Here is a 24,992-nt window from a genome sequence, read left to right as displayed (position 1 = left end):
GGATAGAACTTTCTTTATGTATGCTACAACAGCAGCAAGAATACTTATTGCAAAGTACTGGAAGACACAAGATTTACCCACCCGGGAAGAATGGCAGATGAAGGTGATGGACTACATGGAAATGGCGGAAATGACTGGCAGAATCCGAGACCAGGGAGAAGAGTCGGTGGAAGAAGATTGGAAGAAATTTAAAGTTTATTTGCAGAAACATTGTAAAATTAAGGAATGTTAGAAGGATGCTGGAATGAAATTATGTGGTTTTAGTGGAAATGTTATAAAGGATTAAGTAAAAATAGATTGTTAATTGGTGAAAGGAGAGAATGTAAAGTTACATCATATTAAGATAAATTATAGAACAAAAATTGGGAAAGATGGAAAGGATTTGCTGAAATAGCTAACTGAACTAGAATACAAAAAAGGGAGGTGTGAGGAGGTCAAGGAAACAAGCAAATGAAAGATAAGTTATGGGAAGGTTCGATTTGTTTTTTTAATTGTTTCTATTTTTCTGTTTTTTTATTGTGATGTGTTGCCTTGTTTTTGTTTAATTTGGTGTTTTTTCTTCATTTCTTTTTGTAACCTTTAAAACTTCAATAAATATATATATTTTTTTTAAAGAGAAGATTGCTGAGAAATGAGGCTGGGTGTAGATGTAACCGAGATGGGGGTGAAATAACATGATAGTGCAGAGAGAACATGCATTGGAGTCCTGGAAAAGAAAACAGAGTGTTATAGGGTGGAGAGAAAATGTTGGATAGCAGAGAGCGGTCAAGAGATCTGCAGTGATGAAGAAAACGAGAGGAAGATATCATGATGTGTGGAATGTGCATGCATGTACAGAAGAAGATTAATAGAAAATGGGTGGAAAACATTGACTTGAGATTGTAACAAAATGTTTTTTCACTGCAAGGCAGGGCTAGCACCAAACTTCAGGGGACCCTCAACCTCCCTCTAGTCTTATTCCCATCTTCCTCTTTGCAAAGGTCCTCCCTCTCCTCCACCCTGCCATACTTTTTTTAAAAGGGCCTTTTTTCTACCTAAATGGAATATTCATATTTTGCTTGGACCTGGAATCTACATTTTTGTGTGTGAAAGATGACTTGTACATAAGGCACCTGCTTCTTCTTCTTTAAAGCTTTAAATCCACCTCTTCTTCCCTTCCTTTTCTGTTGTAAAGGTCACTTTTTAACATCTGTGTGCATTAACAAGATTTAGATAAATCCTTTCATTTTTATTCATACACGTATTGGTGTTTAGTGAGTGGAAATTACCTTGGTATTCAGAGGCAGGCAGAGCTCATTACAGGTTAGGTACAGCAAAACACTCGGTTTCACATTGAATGCACCTCTGAATTTTAATTCTAAATCAGATAGCCAAGGAATGTTCTAGTGAGGACTAACTTGTTCATATCAGTTCTTCTAAAATCAGAATATCATTTAAAGAAGGATTCAGATGCTCTCACTCTTGTGCTTCTCACCAGCATGTGTGTGTGTGTGTGTGTGGCGTAGTCTCACCAGAGGCAGATCTCAGTTCATGAACAGGGCTATCGTGTGTGTGTGTGTGTTTATAAACATTTTAACCTGCCCTCCCTCAAAACAACAAACATAAAATAATAAATAAATTGTAGGGATGTTTTCAGTTGTTTAACACTCAAAGGGACTCTAGCCATCTCTTTAAGTATCTTCCCACACTCATTCCTTTTACAAAGCCTCTGACTATGACTAGCTCCAGGAATGGAGGCTGAACATAGAGCAGGAACAGGTGAACTCTAAAGAAGGCTGCCAACCCAGCAGAAGTACAGAAGAAACTTGCCTCTGTTTGATCCTCAGCTGGGTGATGGCTTGAAGCTTGGTCTCTCTCCTCCTGAGCAAATCTTATCTGGGATTTGGATAAAAGTAGACTTATTTCTTTAAACATTATGAGTTGGAGAATAACTTCTTAGTTAAAGATTTGATTTGTAATGCATCTGAGCATTATAAGGTAGACAGATACTGTATTCCTAGATAATGTATTATAAATCATATAGTACTGGAAAAGAACTCTGTTGTCTGTACCTATGTTAATCACTCCAGACTCTAGATTGCTTAGTGAGATATTTAGCTTTATGCCTAGTACAGTAGTGTTTAAAGATTTGGCTACATATTAGTTAATGAGTCAAGTTCAATGATTTCTGGTTGCCATTGAACACCCTAATAATTTGGTATCAGGATACATTGCAGACTGTGCCCCCTATATAAACCATTCTTTACAATCTTCTGAGGAGACTGTATTGGTCATTTCATGACCAGAAGATTTTTAATTAGTGACACTATAGAATCTGGCCTTCCTGGAGATGGAGCCCACCCTCTGGAAAGCCTTCCATTGGGTAGTTTATGAGGCAGAGACAGTATTGACTTTTAAATGCTTCTTAAAAACATGTATTCCCTACTCCCTGTAAGCTTTCCTGAACTCTTATATTTTTAATATTTCTATTGTACACATCTAAGTTTTATTTGTGTTATAAAGTACAGTTATGTTTCTATCTTTTTACAAGTGATTATATTGAATGTTGTTTGCATTTTCATTGTTATATTATTCTTTTTGTAAACTGTTTAGAGATTTAAGTGGTATATATATATATTTATAAATAAATAATGAAATAGTCACCCCGGAATGGTGTGGGATCACCCAGAGCAATCTTTCCATGAGAATATTAATATGCTCATATTTCTTTGGATAATATCTTGTGTCATTTAATTTATATTATTTGTATTCTATCTTTCAAAAATATATCCAAGGTACTTTACCATTAAACAAGTTAACTGCTATATCAAATCATTTATAAAGACGAAACTATTACGAATATTAGAAGCAGCAGTAGAATTTTGGTTTTTGGCATCCCTCTATCTTGGGAGACAATAGAAGAGTGCATCTTCAGGGATGAAGACAAACTGCTGGTGAGTTACAGCACCTGCTGTGACTGTAGAGACCTATATGGGAGAGATGTGTTTAATTGCTGCTGGGGCAGATGAAGGTGTCCAGTTGTGTTGATGCAGGTGTACCACGGCATTTCTTCTTTTTGCACTCCTCCCAATGATCATTCCATCTCTGGTCACTGCTGTGGATAAAGAACCTGATTGATTGTCTCCAGGGATTCTGACATAGTGGGGTTAATGTTTCTAGCCTAAGCACATTTCAGAGGCAATATCATGAAAAAGTGTACTGGAAAAGAATAGTGATCAAAGCCTGCTTAGTAGTAAGCATTTGTATGCTTATCTCTTTTGGGAGGCAATTCCACACCCCAAGTTCCTAAACCAAAAAAGGCCCCATCTCTTGTACACCTGTAGCAGAAGGGGAAAAGAAAGAAGGACCTCAGAAATTGAACTTTTTCTTAAGAAAGTCCATATGGGAGGAAGTGAAGTCTGAAATAGCTTGGTCCCAGGCCATTTTAAACCTTTAAAGGTCAAAACCAGCATCTTGAATTGTGCCTGGAAACAGTCTGGCAACCAGCACAGCTGGTGAAGAATTGGCAAAATGTGATTTGATATGCTAGTTCCAGATAAAACCCTATTGACTGCATTCTAGATCTCTTGAAGTTCCTGGACTTTCTTCAAGGGCAGTGCCATGTAAAGTACGTTACAGTAGTCTGACTTGGTAGTGACTGAGAAGTGAATGACTGGGCATGCCTCCTTCAGGAACGAACACAGCTGGCGTGCTGGAATAAGTTGGTATAAGGCAGTCCTTGTTGCTGCCTGAGCCATCTAGTCATGCAGCTGCATCCAGGGGTACCCCAAGCTGTGAACCTACTCCTTCTGAGGAGGTGTGAGCCCATCAGTATACAGTGGTGCCTCGCAAGACGAAATTAATTCGTTCCGCAAGTTTTTTCTTCTTGCGAGTTTTTCGTCTTGCGAAGCACGGTTTCCCATAGGAATGCATTGAAAATCAATCAATGCATTCCTATGGAAACCGCCTTCAGACCAGGTCCGGGGACAGTCTGTCCCCCGACCTGTTCTGAAGGCTGGGGGGGCGGATAAGGGCTTTTCTTCCCACCGCCAGCCTTCAGAAGGCTGTTCTGAAGGCAGGCGGTGGGAAGAAAAGCCCTTCTCCCCACCTCCCGCCCCGCAAGCTCCGGGGAAAGGAGGGCTTTGCTGCCGACCCCCAGCATTTTAAAAGCCCCCAGGACAGCGGAGGTCTTCTGAAGGCAGGCGGTGGGCAAAAGTCTTTGCTCCCCCCCCCCCCCCCGCCTGCCTTCAAAAGCTGTCCGGGATAGCGGAGAAACGCGCTGCGCTCTCCGCTATCCCGGGAAGGCAGGCAGGGGGGAGCAAAGACTTTTGCCCCCCGCCGGCCTTCAGAAGAGGTCCAGGACCTCTTCTGAAGGCCGGCGGTGGGCGAAAGTCTTTGCTCCCGACGGCCAGCATTTTAAAAGCGGTCCGGGATAGCGGGAAAGCGCAGCGCGCTTCCCTGCTATCCCGGACCGCTTTTAAAATGCTGGCGGTGGGGAGCAAAGCCTTTCGGCCCCCGCCGGCCTTCCTGGACCTCTTCTGAAGGCCGGAGGGGGGCGAAAGGCTTTGCTCCCCACCGCCAGCATTTAAAAGAGGTCCCCGGAGATTTCCCTATGGGCTTCCTTCTTGCGAAGCAAGCCCATAGGGAAATTCGTCTTGCGGAACGACTCAAAAACGGAAAACTCTTTCGTCTTGCGAGTTTTTCGTTTTGCAAGGCATTCGTCTTGCGAGGCACCACTGTACCTCTGTCAGATGATCCTGTTCCTCCCAGAATAGTTCTTCCCTCTTGTCTTGCTTCATAATTGCCCCCAGGCAATTTGAACTGTTATTTCCTCCCCAAGATACTAAGCTCTCTCTCATTGCCATCTGATTATTTTTCACATTCTGATTACTCCCAGTCCTAATACTCATATGACCTCGCCCAATCATTTCATGTAGAAAGTGAAGGCAGGCTAACATGTTACTAGCGGTATTTTGCTTATTAGGGTATTTATATACCACTTAATTAACAAAGCTTCTGAGAGTTTCTCAGATAATAATAAAATCACAGAAACAGAAATGGCCTGTGGGCATGTAATGCCACATTGTGACTAAGTAAAATTATATATTTTCTCCATTTCACTCTCTATGGGTGGGAACAAAAATTATTTGAGTTAAGAAAAGTTGTCATCCCTACAAGTTTAATGAAAATATTTAGCTTTTTGCAAGAATCAAGTAGGATCTCCATAGCAGTATATTTGCAAGTCAGCAGTGGTTTAATAGTTGTCATTCATACATTTAATTTAAACTTTTTTTTGCCCAGAAAATGGCTGTAGTATATAACTGCTGATTAAACTAACCTTCAGGAACTGTTAGTAATCCAGTCATGTGATATGTTGAATGGAATGTGGCAAATAACTAAATGGGTTTCTGTGAGGAGTCCTGAGCCTCACAAAGTTAAACAAGCACACAGTACCAGGCCTCTTTGTGTTTCTTTATTCTGATCAGGTGTCGGAAATGATTAGGATCAACTATTTTCTTTTTTTGTTTTGTTTCATTGGCTGATATCCCATGGTGTACTCGAGGAGAGAGAAAGGGGGACTAGGCTCAGCAGTTCTGCAGTGGTGTGGAGTGCATTAACTTCTGTCTGACTGCAGATGGACAAAACTGCAGCAGAATACTGATAGAAAACTTTTCTGAGTTTGGTGCCACTGTGTTGGCATCCACCGTTTGAAGTTACTAGAAGTGTTCTGCAAAAACTAGCAGCATACTTGTTAGCCTACCGTATGTGGTTGCAGATATATTTTTTTAAGAGATGAATTCTTCCTTAAATGCTGTGTGTGACATTGCCACAACTTCTGACACGCTGGCTCTCAACCCCCCTGGCATTTAACATCTTCATGCATCATCATTGCAGGAGATGAGGATGATCTCTGGAAGAAGTATGCCATTCTCAGTAACTGGTCATGAAATAGCAACCCAGGAGAAGATGCACATCTTTTCAGGTGTTCAGCAAAGGCTGTAAGGCCACTTTTTCAGGAGGACTTCAATGTACTGTTGCTAAATAGAGCTGTATCTGATTGCTTTTAATCTGTTTTTATGTTCTTTTGCTAATCTCGTGTGTGGGTTTTTATTAGGGCTGGCACTCAATTAAATATACTTAAGCTGTCGAATTGTATTATTTTTAATTGGTTAAATATGCAGAGGAAAAAGCCTGCTTGCATTTAGATGATGTGCATACACATGCACACAAAAGCTCATACCAATAACAAACTTAGTTGGTCTCTAAAGTGCTACTGGAAGGAATTCTTTTATTTTGTTTCGACTACGGCAGACCAACTCGGCTACCTACCTGTAACTAGAAATATTGCAGCAAGTATCGGTTTAGGAGAGACATTCACACAGGTGGGGCTACCTCTTCTAAGATGGTGGCGGTGGCGGTGATTATAATTATTAATAAATTATACAATACACTTTGTCAAATATAAAAATATGCAATATAAAAATCAAAACAGTTACATCAATCTACTTATAATAATAAATAATAATAATGGAACACAGATGATAAGAAAATACAGATTTTATTTGCTATGGGAAGTTTCTATAAGTACATCAATTGGAAATAATTTTAATCATTAAATTTTTTTTTATTAATTGGGGACACTTTTAATTGGATTAAAATGTTTTGATAGATTAAAATAACTAGTCAACCAAATGTTGCAGCTCTAATTTTTCCAGATTTTTGTTTTGTAACAATATTAGAGTTTCTGCAAGAGGTACAAATACATTAAAATATCAAAAATTGTGGTCAAACCTTTTGCTTTACAATGGAATCCTTGGCACCTTTTAGTTTAGCAACTAATACTGGTTTGCAGTGCTTTTAATATATTGCATCAGTTGAGTTTGACTCAAATTATATCATACCACCCTTGGGAAAATTGATGTGTTCAAGATGGCACTCATCAAAGCCAGAAAATAACCAAATATATTATTGCAAGACACAGGAATATTCCCACTCTCCAGGCTCTAATTGTAGGATTTGGGGTATATTGAGGATGTGCTTGTAGCCTTCTAACATATGTGAGAGAAAATAAACCACACCCAAATGAATTAATTACCTAAATATTGATAGTGCAGCACAAATATTAGAACTGCTATCATTTTCTGTTCCCTATATCTTGCAAAAATATACTACTTAGTAGAAGTGGTGTGGTTCAGCTTTCACACTCCTCATAACTAGGGACTGTGTGGTGATTCCATTTTTTCAGGGTCCACCTTGAAATGTTCCAGAACTTTTATTTCATGCAAGCACACTCCCAACAACAGTGCTTTTCACTTCTCTCCCCTTTTCTGTTTGAGGGAAGAGGAGGTGCTGGCCAGCAACTGATACATATGGTGGGGGACAAACTAAATTATTGGGGTACAATAGGGTAGAGGGACACATGTGGATTAGCTTTTTGGATGTAAGTTGCACTTGGTAGAATAAACCTCATGTTTGGCAAGAAGATTTCTCAGAACATAAAAGTTTTGAGAATGGTGTTGAAATTTTGTAAGACACATTATAATTATAAAGTTGGAAAGAATCTCAAATGTAATCTAGTCCAACTCTGCTGATTGCAGGAAACTCACTGTAACAGCATTCCTTATGGATGTTGAGTGCTATGAAAGTCTGGCAGCTGTGCTATCATATCAGAAACTTGAATTGGCAAATCACATCAAGCTTATTTATGTTTTGTAAGAGAATAAATGAAAGGAGAATTTCCATTGCTGATCTCTTGTTTTTTGTGGCATTATGCTCCATATACACTGTATTACTTGAGGGGGGAAAAGAGTGACTACCACCGTTGAAGACAAGGCAAGAGAAATACATATTGTGCCACCATCCAGATGTATGGAGTGATGTTTGATCAGACAAGTTTATAGAAATGACATTTATATGATGTGGACTCAACAAGAATGTCAGCTGGGCATGTTTAGCCTGGAGAAGAGGAGGTTAAGGGGTGATATGATAGCCATGTTCAAATATATAAAAGGATGTCACATAGAGGAGGGAGAAAGGTTGTTTTCTGCTGCTCCAGAGAAGCGGATACGGAGCAATGGATCCAAACTAGAAGAAAGAAGATTCCACCTAAACATTAGGAAGAACTTCCTGACAGTAAGAGCTGTTTGACAGTGGAATTTGCTGCCAAGGAGTGTGGTGGAGTCTCCTTCTTTGGAGGTCTTTAAGCAGAGGCTTGACAACCATATGTCAGGAGTGCTCTGATGGTGTTTCCTGCTTGGCAGGGGGTTGGACTCGATGGCCCTTGTGGTCTCTTCCAACTCTATGATTCTATGATTCTAACATATACACATTGGTGGGAACCACATACTTGTTTTTAGTCTGATCAGCCAATAGAGAGTGGATATACTCGTGAATCCATGACCCCATGAATCCTGATTATTGTCCACCTGGTGCTATGCTAAGCATCATCTTTAGTAAAAATCTGCCAAGAAAAAGTAAACATAGATGATGCACTGGTTAGTAGGTTTTGGGGGAACAAAAGCAGTTTGCCTGAAGGCTTCACTGAACCATTAAGTAGAAATGCCGTAACAATGAATACAATGTGTTCGTTTGGATTGCTATGTGTTTTAACAGCAACCTCATTTATTCCAGGGTTATGTGCTTTATGATGGAGTAAGATATGGACTTCAGAAACAGTTTTACATATGAGTTGGTATCGATACTATCATTATTGTCTTTGCAATTCTCATACCACTTTTGTCACTAAAGTCAGTATTAAAAAAAGAATTTGCAGCTGAAAATTCCCTTCAAGCATCACAGTTACCATTACAGATAGATATGTGGTCTTTTGGATTATCCATTGTCCATCACAAGATGCAATACAAGATTATGTTGACAGATTTGTAATTTACATTGTAAGAATATTGGTTGAATTTCCACGTATAAACATTACAAATAGTCACAGCAAATAGAGCATTAAGAGTACTCCCAAAACAAACCACTCAGGAGATCAAGAGGGCATATGGTTGGGCATATAGCCGCAAGGACCTTGTTCACATTAGCTGATTGCATTAGGTACTTCATCTGGATTGCTATAACTGTAGATTCAAAGTAACTCCAAAGGTGAGCAGTTTTATCCTCAAAATGTTTAACCAGTTGGTCACAGTGGGTCCTTGAATACTTCAGTATCCCCTTCCCCAGGTTGGTCAAGGGTGCCATTGGGTGGTCAATAGACATGCAGCCTCCCCAGTCTGTCTCTCCAGTCCAACCCTCTAAACCCACTCCAAGATCAAAAGCTTTTGTGGTAAAGGAGATGGTGCTTCCTTGGACAATAGCAACACCTGTTTGCTGTTGCTGTACTGAGTACCTACAGAGCTGAATTAGGCGAGGCCCACCCAGCTTACCCATAAATGTCTTGTTAATGCATGCTTTGTCAGCCCCTTCATCCACAATCAAGTTTTAGGTGAGCGTGGTCTTACTATGGACTGACGTGGTGTTCAGTAACAGCACCACCAAACCAGAGGACTCAACAAATAAGTTACCAGAAACTTTTAGAGGATCAGGAGGGCTGAAACAATGAAGTTCTGAAGATCATGAGCTGTAATTGTAACTATACAAGTGAACAGTCATGTTCGGTCGGAAGGTGTCACTGTGGTGCATTTTGAATTTGCCTGCTCTGATTTTTGCAGCTGTTACAGGACAAACAACTGCAGAAATAAAATGGAACAATTGTATTGGTAGCAGTGAGGAGAATGAAGACAACTACAAATACAGAGTCTAGATTTGATTAGCAATTTTGTGCAATTTCTTCATGTCAACCAATAATTGTATTGCTCCTTTGTGCTACTAATTGTGGTCACTTGCAAACACTGATACTCTTTTCAGTGTATGTTTATTAAATATGTTTGATTTCTTTTAAATTCAAATATATTTACAGAGGTAATATTAACAAGTCACAATGCATATCCAACTTGCCCAATTACTTAAGAATTCCTAGTATTACAGTTCAGTATCCAGTTAAAATTGGTTCTCTATTTCTGTGAGGGAGTTAAATAATGGCTAACTCAAAAATAAACATTGAAAGGGATGTGAAAGTCCTCTCTCCAAAAGCCCAATATGAGTGGAAAATTGCTTATAGACCACTTCTGTTTCAGATTGATAACTCAACTAATTTTTAATGTAGTGTGTTTTAAACATTCAAAGGTAAAGGAACCCAGGATGGTTAAGTCCAGTCAAAGGTGACTATGGGGTACAGCACTCATCTTGCTTTAGGCCGAGGAAGCCGGTGTTTGTCCACAGATAGCTTTCCTGGTCATGTGGCCAGCACATGATTTTAAAAATTATTGCTTCTCTTCACTCTTAAGCTGATGTACTGGTTTATATTGCCATCTCCAGGACTGGGATATATTTGTAATCACTGTTTCAGGAAAACTGAAATAACTTGTATACCACACATATGAAGCTAGGGAGATAATTGGCTCATCTAGTCTGGTACATTGTTGACAGCTTTCCAGGGTCTCGTGCAGAGAGGTCTTTCCCAGTACTCCTACCTGAGATCCTTTAACAGAAGCTGCCAGGCATTGAATCTAGGATGTTCTGCACATTAAGCAAGTACCCTCGCTGCTGTTACGTTCCTTGTCTTACAGAGTACTTTTTCTGTGTAAATTGCTAAAAAAGTTAGCAAATGACCACAGATTGATGTGTAATAAATGAAATGTTGTGAATTTCAGTACTTTACATTTAGCCTAGTGCTACATTTTTGCAATATAGTCGTATGAGTCATTTTTAAAAAGGGGACGACGACACCCAATTTCAGCATTTTAAGGATTTTTAACAAATAAAAGTTGTTATTTTGCTTTACCCTATGAAATGTTCTTTTCCTTCTAATCTTGGACTGGCTCATGTATTGCATGTTCCAGTAGCATTAACATTATTTGTTCCTAGGCATTGAAATATAGTTCAGAGGGTCTCTTATCTGTGTTACCACCTTTCGAGGAAATGTTATAACCTCCAAGAAATATTGTCTCTTTGGTGGTGTCCCCAGATCTGTACCATCGACTCCTTTAGGGAGATAGTGAAAAACTTGCTGCTTTACCTGGCCTTTGAGCCTTGAGTTCTATGCAGTTGATTTTGATGAACTATGTTGTACTCTGTTGTTGTTGTTGTTATTATTATAATAATTGATTTTTCATTGAATTGTATTTTGTGTTCAATTACTGTTAGTCATATTTATTAGTGGTTAGTCACCTTGAGGACTGTTGGTCAAAAAGTGAGAGATTAATGATATAATTGGAATAAGAGATCACATTTCTGGAAATGCCAATTAACTGCTATTTCCTACAGCTTAGATTCATGAATCCTGAACTCAAGTTAGTTATAACACTCTGAAATAATGATAATAAAATATCACTCACATGTACAAAACTAAAATACAATTGAACAACAGAACAGATATTAAAAATAGGACTATTAGATTATGTGGCAGGATTTAGTTATAACACTTTTTACTATTGAAATATTATTAAATATTGTCTCCCCATATTTCAGACTATTTTGTTCCCCAGCCTCCATTTGAAGGAGGAAAAAATTGAATATTTGTTCTTCCATCTTCCTGCGTTCATCTTTTTTGGGTGGCCACTTAAACTTGCACTGGAAATTCTGCCATTTCTAGTAGGCTGAGCCACAATATCATTTGGGTGTACAGTATGTCCAAATCAGTTTATTATTTTCAGATCTGGAACACTTTTTCCAGCAGTAGTTCCCATGCCATACAGTAATAAATGACCTTCAGAAACATTTCTGAGCGACATATTTGTAACCCTGTGTAGAATTCATACTACATGGGAGGCTGTTTTTAACATGTCATTGCAAGTAACTCATTTTCTGAAGTGTTTTCTGGATTTTGTCTGGGGCACTATTCTAAGTTTCTAAACTTGATTTTCCATTACAGCTGCTTTAGTACCTTCCTTGACAATATATGCAGAAGAGAAAACTGTTATCATGATTTCAGTTTGGCATTTTTCCCCTGTCTGTCATTCTGTAACTCCTGAATCCTGGGAAATGAACTGGTCTTCTTTGCTATGGCAGAGTACCTGCAGTGAAGGCAGGTATTCTGTGGAACATCTGTTTAATCTCTGAATGAAAACAAGGGTTGGGAACTGATTTTTAGAAGTGGAGAGGAATTATTTCTCAGCTTGTGGACATGGGAAGTTCATGAGGCCTGAAGATTTTCCTTCTTGTGGATTGCAGAGTACAAAATAGAGCATTGGACATACTCTTCTCCAATGGCTTTGAAGTATCTGCTGTAAACAACTGTCAGAAATCAAGTGTATTTTGTTGGGTAGGTTATGTGTTTCTGTTTATTGGAGGTGACATTAGCAGTGGAGCAATGGCAAAAAGGCCATGTTGCCATTGCTAAATATACATCCCTGGCAGTCTGATAATAGGTTCCAGGAAGTTCAGTGGAAAATTAAAACAAAGCAACATTTATAGCTGATTGAACTTGAAAAGCAGTTTTCATGCTGAATGGCAAATATGTGGACTTCAGCATTCCAGGAGTCTGATGCAATCCCCGCTGGATGTGACTGACCTTGTGTGTACAGAATGGACTGTGGATACAGCAGCATGCAAAACTGCTTCATCTCTAAAGTGCTGTATGGGAAGGCAAATTTTGCTCCATACACAGAAACAATTCTTCTATACACATGCCTATATTTATATAGTACACAGAAGACTAAAAAACTTTTCTTATTACTTGAAATTAACACTTCTTAGTCCCCCAGTGAATCATAAACTTGATTTCCCCCATAATACTTGCATGTTATGATAATGCAGTGACTTTGCCGATTGAGAGTGTGTTGGGATGTTAAAGTGGAACTATTCAAATTGTTTCAATAACCTAATAATTTGGAGACTAACAGTACAGTAAGTTCCACTGAGCTCAGTTCCACTGCATAGGTGGAGAGACTTCTGTGTTTAAACATGGACAACATTCTGAGGAATCAAGGTTTTTTGTGGCTTCCTGTAATGTTGTTTTGAACCAATTGAACATTAATTCCCAGTTCACACATTCTGTTCATAGACCATTTGGTGTATAGACTGATAAAATATATAAAAAGCAGAATTTGTGTACAGTGGTACCTCGCAAGACGAATGCCTCGCAAGACGAAAAACGTGCAAGACGAAAGAGTTTTCCGTTTTTTGAGTCGTTCCGCAAGACGAATTTCCCTATGGGCTTGCTTCGCAAGACGAAACGTCTTGCGAGTTCTTGCGAGTTTGTTTCCTTTTTCTTAAAGCCGCTAAGCTGTTAATAGCCGCTAAGCCGCTAAGCCGTTAATAGCCGCTAAGCCGCTAATAGCCGTGCTTCGCAAGATGAAAAAACCACAAGACGAAGAGACTCGCGGAACGGATTAATTTCGTCTTGCGAGGCACGACTGTATTAGCTATGAGTTACTTTTGGAGAAGTTCATAGTGACAAAGTTGGAGAACAACATCATGGAAAATCTGGAGGTATGTTCCCATAGGGACATGATGGATTAGAACAAATAGAGATAGGGGAGGCTACAAAGGTGTAGGAAGGGCAATATGTTAGTCCAAAGCATTTCAATCTTTCTGATTCTCTCTCTAGCAACTATAAATGCAAAATGTATTGCACTCCATTAATAATTATTCTGTGAGACCACTCAGATGTCAAGGAAATAAGCAACTATCCTACTTTTAAAAGGCATCTGAAGGCAGCCCTGTTATGGAAGTTTTTAATGTTTAATGCTATATTGTGTTTTTAATATTCGATTGGGAGCCGCCCAGAGTGGCTGGGGAAACTCAGCCAGATGGGCGAGGAATAAATAATAATAAATTATTACTACGCTGCAACCGCAGTGATAATCCCATATATGAGAATATTGCCTATGCCACCTTTTTTATTTGGCAAAATACAACTACTGAGCCTTTTTGTGGTTTTTTATCCAGGATTTTTACTCTAAGCTTTATCAAATATAGCTCAGTTGTAGAGCATAATACTCTTAATCTAGGGCTTGTGGGTTCAAGCTCCACCTTGGGCAAAAGATTCCTGCATTGCAGCTGATTGGACTAGATGACCCCCATGGTCCATTCCAACTCTACTATTCTATGATTCTATGAACAATCCTATGCACACATACCTGGGAATAAGTCCTGTTGAACACTATGTAGCTTGCAGGTTACAGGATTGCATTATTGTTCTTCAAGAAAAATAGGATTAAGTTAAATAAATGTTGAAAAAATTAAGTTTCTTAGTTTCCTCCATTATTCAGGCTACAGTTTATACTTAAATGTTCATTTTGTGATACTCTGCTTAGTTCTTAAGATTATAAAATGTTTCACTAATGGATTGCATATACATTTTGCTTCTATAGTTGCCCTGAGGAAGAGTCCTAAGATTTTAAATTAATAAACAGTGGTCCCAGGACAGAACCCTGTGGCATCCCACTTGTCACTTTTTTCCAGAATGAAGAAGAACCGTTAGTGAGCACTCAGTCAACCAGCTACAAAGCCACCTATCAGTTACCTTGTCCTTCTCACATTTTACCAGCTTCTCTGCAAGAATATCATGAGGGACTTTGTCAAAAGCCTTACTGAAATCAATATACACTATGTCCATAGCATTCCCCTGAGCCACCAGTCTTGTAACTCTCTCAAAAAAATAAATGAGATTAGTCTGGCATGACTTGTTTTTGAGAAACCCATGCTGGGTGTTAGTAATCAAAGCATCCTTTTGTAAGTGCTCACAGACCCTCTCTATTTTTCTGTTTGGTGCCTAGCTATCATGCCTTTTATCTGATGGTTAATAAGAAACATCCACACTAAGGCTTAATGTAGTAAACAGAATACTTCTATTAGCAAATAGTAATGCCAAATTAAGACCTAGTAACAGATTTTCTAGTGTACTAGGAAAGAAGCCTGAAGTAGTCTGAGTCAGAAAAGTTGGTGTGAAGGCTACTTATGAGTAAGAGAGATGAAATTAGTTTTAATATCTTACTCTGGGTTTTTAACTTTGTATTCTTCTGTTTCTCCTATGAGAAGGAGTTTTACTGTCTGATTTGACTGAAACATTATGATGCAGTTAATTTATGAATGAGTTGGAGAGGATGCTGAGAGCTGCATGGAATGGTTCAAGGAGATTGCGATAGTCTAGTGGAATTTTACTGTATTACACAATATTTTTGAAACTCCTCTTAGTTTGGAATTTGGTGTGTGCTGTTCAGGTTGTGTGTGTGAGGAAAGCAAATATCAAGTCCCCTTGCATACAGATCTAGAATCACAGTTCTTTTTATCTAGGCTGCAATGAAACACTGGGAAAGGGCTTGTGTAGTGGGGTATAAATAGTAAAATAAGGTGTTTCTCATGGAAATGAGAAGAGAGGAGCAGAGGGATGCTTTTCATTATTGGTCAATGGGTAGGCTTCAGTTGTAGTGACATCTGGTAGAATTTACAAATGTGGATTTCCTCCCTCTGGCTCTGGAATGATCTGGTAGTACTCTTTTGTACTTTAACCAAAATAGATGTCAGCTTAACATCAGAGATGGCATTACTAGAGTGTATTGAATTCATAAATTCAAAGTAATTTAACTGAGTAGCTGCCAAGTAGAGCATTTAATCAGGGCAGTTCTTACCATGGTCATACATACATAAGACTATTGACTGTCTTGACGATTGCCTTGTTTTGGCAGCTGAGGTTTCTTTTAAACAGAGACCACAAGGCACAAATTTGCTAGCAAATCTCAGTTTCAGGAATGTGACAGCTATCTTTGAACCATCTGACACACAAATGAGAGGAGTTCCAACCCTTCCCTTCCCTTTATGGGGAAGTAGAATTGGACAAAGTGCTCCCAAACCTACTCTCCTCTTTTCAAGTTCCTGTAACATTTTACAGAGTCTGTGCGCTTGGCAGTTTAATGGGAGATTAGCCCCCCCAAACTGAGTGTAAGCCACCTTTGGGATAGGGGATCAAGATAGCAAAAGGAGAGAAAGAGGTAATATGCTTTAGAAGTTTGGAGACAGCTAGTAGCTGGTGAGACAGGATGGGTCAATGGGTGTATTTTTAAGTACAGAGTGGTGTGCTTGAATGTAGTAGGGGAGGGTCCAAAGAAGAGGATAGATAATGGCAGCACATATAGCAATCAGGAGTTGTGAGAGATTATATCAGAAGGATGTTAGATGTGGAAAATTGGATAGTTACAGATAGGTAGCCATGTTGGTCTGCCATAGTCAAAACAAAAATTTTTTTTCCTTCCAGTAGCACCTTAAAGACCAACTAAGTTAGTTCTTGGTATGAGCTTTCGTGTGCATGCACACTTCTTCAGATACACTGAAACAGAAGTTGCCAGATCCTTCTATATAGTGAGAAGGTGGGGAGGGGTATTACTCAGAAGGGTGGTGGGAATGGGTGATTGGCAGATAGCTGTGATGAGCCTGTTGACGACTCTTAACGACTGCAATAGGTCTTACAGGAAAAAGCAAGGGGTGAGAAGGTGAAAAATGGCTTTGTCATGTATAATGAGATAAGAATCCAATGTCTTTGTTCAGACCAGGTCTCTCCATGGTTTTCAGTTTGCAATTCAGCAGCTTCTCTTTCCAGTCTATTTCTGAAATTCCTTTGTAGTAAAACAGCTACTTTGAGATCTTGTATAGAATGTCCTGGGAGATTGAAGTGTTCTCCTACTGGTTTCTCTGTCTTGTGATTCTTGATGTCTGATTTATGTCCGTTTATTCTTTGGCGTAAGGTTTGGCCTGTTTGTCCAATATAGAGAGCTGAAGGACACTGTTGGCATTTGATGGCATATACAATGTTAGACGATGAAAATTGGATAGTCATTTTGTCAAGTGAGATGTGTGGAAAAGGTTGAAGAAAGGTACCCAGGATAGCAGAGCAAGCAGGAGTAACAACAGGAAATGAGCTCCCTCCTTCTTATAAGCATATTCTCTAGGGGCTCATGTTGTCACAGATAGCCACCCTTTGGCAGCCATCTTCACTGGCTCTCCTGGATTGTGCTAGTTGAACTTGGTAGAGGAGTTGTTATTTTTTTTACCAAAATAAGCAAAGCAAAAGACAAACGCTTGGTGGTGTTTAATATAAATGGAGCTACTTTGTGTTGCAAACATAATGTTAAATTTCTGGCATTCGACAGAACTTTAAAAACGTTATAAAATGAATGATAACAGCAAGTGTCTCTTGCTGTATTAACATTTTTTTCCACCTTTGACACAAGAAACGGTAGCTTTCTATGAGTAGAAAATTCATTCCAACAGTTACTTGTGCAAGCAAGTCCATTGAAATGGCCATAATTTATGAGTTTTGTTCTGTGCTGGGAAATTGAGCAAACCAGCTGCTCTGTGGCCCTTGCCTATTCTTCAGGGTTCTCAGTACTACTGGTTATCAGCAAAAACAATAGTGAATAAGCATTAGCTATGCTAGCTTCAGCTGCCCAAAAGATTTGCAGTGGAGTGCTGGTATGACTGAGTCTGCTGGGGATTCAACGCCCCATGTACTGGGAAGGGGGGTGGCAAATATTTACAGGGTTCATTAATCTTCTTACTCTTGTTTAGGCTTTCCCATGCTGCCCTCTGGCTCTTGTTGGATGGAACAGTTACTATTTTTTGAATAACCTGAAACAGCCAAGATTAATATTAATCCCCTTAATACTGTCATCAGTACTTAGATGACTTTGATATCCTTCCCAGCTAACTGATGTGTTTTATTAAATGAACATGTAAGATTTAGACTGAATACAACTCATTAGAACATGCATCAAATGAATGTTTCTGACACATTGTTTTGTTTTGTTTACTACTCCTTGTCCATAGTTACCCACTTTCGGATTATCAACTGAATCAGCAATTTCATGTGTGTGTAGGGAAGGGAAGCAAACCTTATATATCTCTTATATACAAAATTAGAAAATAAAATTAAAAGATGGGTTACAAATGATATATCACTGAAATAATTCACAATGTATTCAATTTATTTGCTTTAATATTTAGTAATAATGGACACAGTATCTGTGATATTTCTTCCCAAACAAAATCCAGATTTATATTAGTGCTTTATAATCAAGAATTAATCAAAGTGGATCTTTGCCAGTTAGGTGGCAAGCAACAATATGATCTTGTGAATGTATGATTTTTCTGTAAAGTCACTGTAGAAAATCATGAATTAATAGTTATTGTGCATATATTGCCTGTTACTTCAGTTTGCAACATGACAACATGTGTTTGTTGTCACTTTTTGTCATTATTTGTGATCCATTTTATCTATATACCGGTATTTTGTACATTTGCAGTTATGGTTTTTTTCTTTCCTTTACTGTTTCTAACAGACAAACTCTTTTACTTGAATTCAAGTATAAATGGTGAACAAAAATAGAATGTAGCCCATACAGTGGTAGCTCAGGTTACATACACTTCAGGTTACAGACTCCGCTAACCCAGGAATTGTACCTTGGGTTAAGAACTTTGCTTCAGGATGAGAACAGAAATCATGCTCTGGCAGCGCAGCAGCAGCTGGAGGCCCCATTAGCCAAAGTGGTGCTTCAGGTTAAGAACAGTTTCAGGTTAAGAATGGACCTCCGGAACGAATTAAGTACTTAACCCGAGGTACCACTGTATTTTTATTTTCACATCTGCATGCATGATCCTGATTGCCCCCTGGCCTGGTTTCCCTCATCACCTCTGCCACTTTGGGGCCTGTGCAATTCCATGTATTTGTAGATGAAGGCATGTTATGCCGTTGCTGCCACTGCTGCTTCATACAACTGCAACAGTCTTTTTTTCAGAAATGAAAATGTTACTTTTGCTGCTGCCGGAACACATCGCAAAAATAGAAAGCGTTTCCCAAAACATTGCCCCAGAAAAGATACAGTGAAGATTTCATGATACAATTAAGCCAATTTAACCATTGTCTTTTGAGCAATATTCTGCCACTCTGCATAGCACAATAACAAGCTGGAAAGAGTATGTAGATGATTGGCATCCAGCAGTTTATCAGTTCTTTAAATAAATAAAATGAAATTGTGTAATGAGAAATAGGTGCGCATGTTGTGCACCCATTAAAATGCCTTCCCTATGTTTTGCATTGGACATTATGGTGGAAGTGGGAGGTGCTAACACATTTGCTTATCTGCATTTGGACAAATACTACTCAAGTCTTTGCAAGAAGATCAAATTACCTTAGATTTGTGTGTGTATGTGGTGCTTTATTTTATTAGCTTGAAAACTTCAATTAAGTTGGATGTTTCAGTAAAAAACAGAGGTGGGGATTGTGTCATGGTTCTCTGACATGGCCATGCTGGGTCCTCTTGCCCAGTAAATCCATGGAGTCACCAGACAACAGGAGAATCTGCCAGGTGACAGCTGCATTTCAAGTTTCTAGGCTGCAGCTGCTGCCTGTGTTATTATGCACACCCAGCTTCAGGGGGAAGCTGTCAGGAGAGACTTGTTGCAGCCTCTCTGCTCAAGCTGTGTGCTTCCTAGCTGCCCTGATCCAGGAAGTGGAGTGGGAAGAGCAGGAAGCCTCCTTTTGCAAGGCCTATCTTCTCATTCCATTAATCCCCCCCCACACACACACCTTGATGCTTATAGAGGAAAACTCTGGATACTGTCAGTGAATTATATTTACCTTGATCATAAGCAAGCCCTAAATCTTTAGACAGCATATTCAGAAGACAGGAAGGAGTTAATCCTTTATTAGAGGTGCATTTCCCTAAAAGTTTAAACATGTGCAGCAGCCATGACTTAATTTCACACTAGTTCATTTCAGCAGAAAACACAACCGACTGTGTTGCAGAGAAAAGGCAGCCAGCCGCCTTACACAGTTGTTTCACCTGCTGGGTTCTATCAGCAAAGTTAGTGACACATTCCAAGGAATGGCAAAGCCCTTCAACAGCACTCCACATGTGAAACAAAGTGAGATATAGCCATGCAAATGGCATGGGAGAAAGTAGCCTTACTTTGCATCCTGTTTTAAAGAACCATGCTAAGGATACAGTCACAAAAGGTACCCATTGGTAACAATTTGGAAATTGTAATATCCGTGTTTACCACTTCTTAAACAAGTTCTCTTCCATGTTTTTTAAAAAATAAAAGGTTACCTGTCCAGCTCCTCTTGTGTGTTTAAACATTTCTGTCCTTAGAGGTCCAGACATTTCAGCTACAGTGTGGTTCTGTCAACTCTCTTCTCTTTCTCCTCTTGCATGTTCTCTTCATTGTTTTCCCACTATTTACATTTACATAACCAAACCTTAGAAATGATAGTCAACAACAATAGAAGGTATGTCTGATTTTGACTGGAACTACAGCGTAACAAGGGGAAGCTTAATCCCTTCCCCAACTGTAATCCCACTGAAAATCCCTCAGCCTTAGAAAACAAGATCTCAATGACAACTTTAATGAAAGGCTACTATTCATGCCTGTGTGTGTTTCTTCACAATTGCAGTTTAGGAAGAAAGGGTTAAACCTTCTCTCTCCATGTGCTATGTAGTCCTGATGAAAAGCACCCCCCTTGTTTTCTTTAAAACCCTGGTATAGTTTCTAATGATCTTTCTAGCACTACATGTCTTGTCCTAAGATTTGCTGTTCTATTATATGTATTCATTCTTTCTCAGTTCCGGCTCTCTACCTGTGGAATTTGATGCCTCCCAGCAGATTATCATATATATTTTTTTAAAGAACCATTTTACAGCAGAATCTGCAACCCTATCAGTTTAAAATTGTTTTCTTAAAGTAAGAAAGAGACTTTGGCCTCCAATTTCCATGTACCTTATTTCTGCCATGAGAAGTGTTTGGTTTCTTGTTTAACTTTTATACAACATTTTGTTTTACAGTGCTATGGAAATGATATCAATAAATCTTATCCACAACCTTACATCATTAATGTACAAGTAATATATTTTAATGCATATAAAGATCGGAATAGTTGACCCAAGAATGGTTGTCCACTTTTTCACCTGTTATTTTACATGTCTGACCCCTAAGTTAGTCTTTCAGTGATTCGTATACAAAGACCATAATGTTTTTGGTACAATTATTAATCCTTGTTTTGGAAGAAAAGAGAACTGTAAAGTGTCCCTGCAGCTTTCTTTTTTGGCTGTGTTAACCTCTGACATTGGAAAATCTATGATATTGTACTCCTTTAAGGGTTGTTTCAGCATCTCCAAGGCCTTGGCCAAAGATAGATGAAGCTGCATTATTCTGAGTCAGATCATTGGCCTATATTGACCATTATTGTCTACTGTGCTCTAACTGGGAGTGAGGTCCCGAGGTCTCTGGTAGACGTATGTTAATCAATTTTTTTTCCTTGGTAGATATGTAATTACAGTATTGTGTAGCACCTTTTCATTTCAAAGAAATATCAAGGCGGTTTACAGAAAAGCTTTGAAGAAAAGCTAAGTAGACAGATGCAACAGCCAAGATAGTTAACTGAGAACAAAGCTGAAATTCTTGTTTTCAGGCTCTCTAGAACAATAGAATGGCACGCGGGTGGCGCTGTGGGTTAAACCACAGAGCCTAGGGCTTGCCTATCAGAAGGTCGACGGTTCGAATTCTCACGACGGGGTGAGCTCCCGTTGCTTGGTCCCTCCTCCTGCCAACCTAGCAGTTCAAAAGCACATCAAAGTGCAAGTAGATAAATAGGTACCGTTCTGGCGGGAAGGTAAACGGCGTTTCCATGCACTGCTCTGGTTCGCCAGAAGCGGCTTAGTCATGCTGGCCACATGATCCAGAAGCTGTACGCCGGCTCCCTTGGCCAATAAAGCGAGATGAGCGCCGCAACCCTAGAGTCGTCCGCGACTGGACCTAATGGTCAGGGGTCCCTTTACCCTTTGGCTAGAACAATAGAGCATTTTCTTTGACAACAGAGTGAATTGGGAATGAAGAAGTTATTCATAGTGTGCAAGCCATGAAGAGCTATGGATAGTTACTGAATTTAAAGTATTGCTGTAGAAGTTTTTAATTTCTCCTGGGCTTTTCAATTGTCTGCTTCCTTAGTTTTGGCCAGTTATCTTGAAAGAAAAATCTGGTATGAAATCCCACATTGGAGTAGTGACTGAAGAATTCCATAGTGTGTTACAATGTAATTGGTCTTTTTGACATGTGTCAATTTCTATTTGAAAGGTAAAATGAGTGCTTAAATTGACACACTTCAAAACTTGATTCAGAGCATTCTGTCTGTGCAGTTCAAAGGAATTCCTTTGGGTTTAATTTAGCTTTACTGGGGTGCTGGAGCAGTTGCTTTCTCAGTTAAGAGCAGTTAAGAGAATTTTGGAAACGTTGCTTTAATTCTTAGTAAATCCAGGATCAATAACTATCAATGTTTGGTCATGGGGCAGACACATTTGTCATGGGGGGATTGCTTGCATTTTGTCTTAGTTATTTCATTTGGAGTTAAAATCCGTTGCTATAGACAGTCTACAAGCACTGAGCCTTGAAGTTGCTGAGAATTCATTCATGTCAGGGTCACGCAACTCTCAGATCAATTACTTTATCGTGAACCTGTCTTTGAAAACAGTTTGGAAGCTACAACTGGTATAGATGGCAAAGACTTCCTATGAACAATCCTATAAAGTCTGGTTAAGGTGCACAAGTATTGCAAATATACTCCGTACTTAATTTGTTTCTAAATAACAGGTGTGTGTGGTTTTTTTTAAAAAAAATAATCATCAGAGTTAAGCTGGGAAAGGACAACTGTCAGATTCACATGAGTGAATTCTCAGCACCGCCACTGTTTGCCAAGGATTTACTAGATTGATTCTACTGCAGTTGAGTGGATGTCATTACAAAAAGAGGGACTCTCTATGATGCTGGCAAATATGGTTTCAGATGTATGTGTGTGGAAGAATCCTGGTTGTACACAAATTGAGAATATTTTATGCATTATAGCCTCCTCAGCTCTATTACTTATTTTTATATGTATTTCTTCTTTTATAGGATTGTACATGTGATGGGATAATGATTGGGTTCTGTTGCTTTTTATATTTCTTATGTTTCAGTTGTACAATGCTTTGCCTTGTTGAAATAGTCATGAAAGGCCATAACCCCCAAACGATGCCCTTCTGCCCATCGGAAGGCAACCCAGTCAGATGGGCAGCATACAAATAATAAAATTATTATTATTATTATTATTATTATTATTATTATTATTATATTATTATTATTATTATTATTATTCTGGTAGGCAGCTCATCTGATGGTTTCCTAATAAGCATGAGTGATTAGAGAAGTCTAGGAAAAGACTGACTGAACTTTGGTGTTGCAACTATTTATGGTCCTTCTACACTTTGAGAATCGTGTGTCTAAGGTTGTTTTCATTATGTGCTATAAAGGAAAGTAAATTGGTCTTCAATACATTCTTTTATATGTATTTGAGGTATCCAAGGCAAATTATTAATGACTGTTGTAGCTGGTGGGTGCTGAGTGGACCTGGATTTTTGTCTGTGTGGCTAATATGATTGCTGGCATTCAATCAAAATGCTACCATTTCTCTTAGTGAATTGGCCCCGGTATGCCCAGTATGCCACATGTTCGTATTTAAGCAGTGAAACTCGCTCAGGAGTTTACCAAAATATTAAGTTTTATAATCTCTCTGTGTTTGTGTTCCATCCTTCTATTCCCTCTTCTGGGCCTTCTCTTTTTAAATTTTTATTTTTTCCCATGCAGTGTTTAACTTATTTGAAACTTTACATTACATAAATGAAATTGCTCAGTGTGTTGAACCATGGGTTTGCAAGACTTGAGTCTGAGAAGGGGAGACATTGCTCTTCCTGCACTGGAGGTGATGTTACATGTTTTTTTTTTATAATGTTGTGATTTGTCTTTTGCTTTAGAGCTTTCATCCATTGAGCCTATTGTCTTCCTTCGACCTTTTCTGGAAGTTATTCGTTCGGAAGATACTACAGGCCCCATCACTGGATTGGCCTTGACATCTGTAAATAAGTTCCTCTCGTATGCACTAATAGGTAATGATTTGGAATAATTGTTTTGCCTTCTCATGTCAGCTACATAATTTCACGCAGCTGAGTGAATGTCCCAGAAGAAGGACCGCATTTCAATTCTGGGCATGGAGCAAGATACTTTATCTCCTCCCTGCCCTCAGCAGATATACCATATGCTTCTGGGGGAGGGAAACTGAGTCATTTGGAAAATACTGAAAACTGATTACAACTGAAGAATGGAAAGTATATAGAGTAATATGTAGTGGTACTTCAAAACCAATATCTTCAGGGATCCTTTTACATTAAGGGTGGCATAAAAATGCAGCAAATAAGGACTGATCTTTTCTACAACGAATTTTGATGCAGATTGCAAAAGGATTGGTATCGTGTGAAAACCAAGCTACCAAAGTTGGAACTAAAGATAATAAATAGCACCAACTAATTACTGGAGTATTAAATGCATGAAATCAATCCATTGCCAAATAAGAATTTATCTTTTGTTGAACCATAACTTGAACTGTGATTCTAATCTGAGTAAAGAGAGCTTTGGATGAAACGCAGGGAAGGAAAAGGAAAGCCATGGAAATAAGAATGGAGAATTTTGCTGTGGTGCAAAATTCCCCTGGTTTGATAATGTCAAAAAATTCTCTGTTATACAGATTCTAACCATGAGGGCACAGCTGAGGGAATGGAGAACATGGCAGATGCTGTCACACATGCCCGGTTTGTGGGCACAGACCCTGCGAGTGATGAAGTTGTCCTGATGAAGATCTTGCAGGTATGTGAAACAAAGGGGCAATTAGTGTAATGTCTTCTGCCTGGTGCCCTGTTAATCTTGTTCCATGGAGACCGGCTTGGGGAAGAAAAATGGTGTTGGGACTTCTACTTTAGTTTTCATCAATATTTTTAAACTTAGGACTCTTGTACTTGCACTAAAAGCTTTCCAGTGCAAAATAATCCTCAACTGGACTTAGAGAGGAGTTTTTTTGATCTTTTGTAGTGAAAATTAGGCTTCCTTGGTGTGGTAGAGTGAGGGGTGAGAGCCCAATCACAGTATGTGGCAAAGCATTGTTT

At 39.0% G+C, this 24,992-nt stretch overlaps 1 protein-coding gene across 7 annotated transcripts in view; it reads left to right on the top strand.

The window, feature by feature from the left end:
- The window catches only part of GBF1 (golgi brefeldin A resistant guanine nucleotide exchange factor 1), an 85,995-nt gene that overhangs the window by 16,750 nt on the left and 44,253 nt on the right, over positions 1–24,992 (top strand). For 6 of the 7 annotated variants that reach the window (XM_053387976.1, XM_053387973.1, XM_053387975.1 and 3 more), the window contains exons 4-5: positions 23,811–23,942; positions 24,578–24,696. The exons of the other annotated variant lie outside the window; for it this stretch is intronic. In XM_053387976.1, the coding sequence (XP_053243951.1) occupies positions 23,811–23,942; positions 24,578–24,696 (251 nt within the window). The remainder of the gene's footprint in view (positions 1–23,810; positions 23,943–24,577; positions 24,697–24,992) is intronic. 7 annotated transcript variants of the gene reach the window in all.

This window comes from Podarcis raffonei, chromosome 5 (genome assembly GCF_027172205.1).
Source record: "Podarcis raffonei isolate rPodRaf1 chromosome 5, rPodRaf1.pri, whole genome shotgun sequence".
NCBI lineage: Eukaryota > Metazoa > Chordata > Lepidosauria > Squamata > Lacertidae > Podarcis > Podarcis raffonei.
The sequence above is the reverse complement of the archived record's forward strand: the minus strand, read 5'-3'. Positions and strand labels throughout refer to the sequence as shown.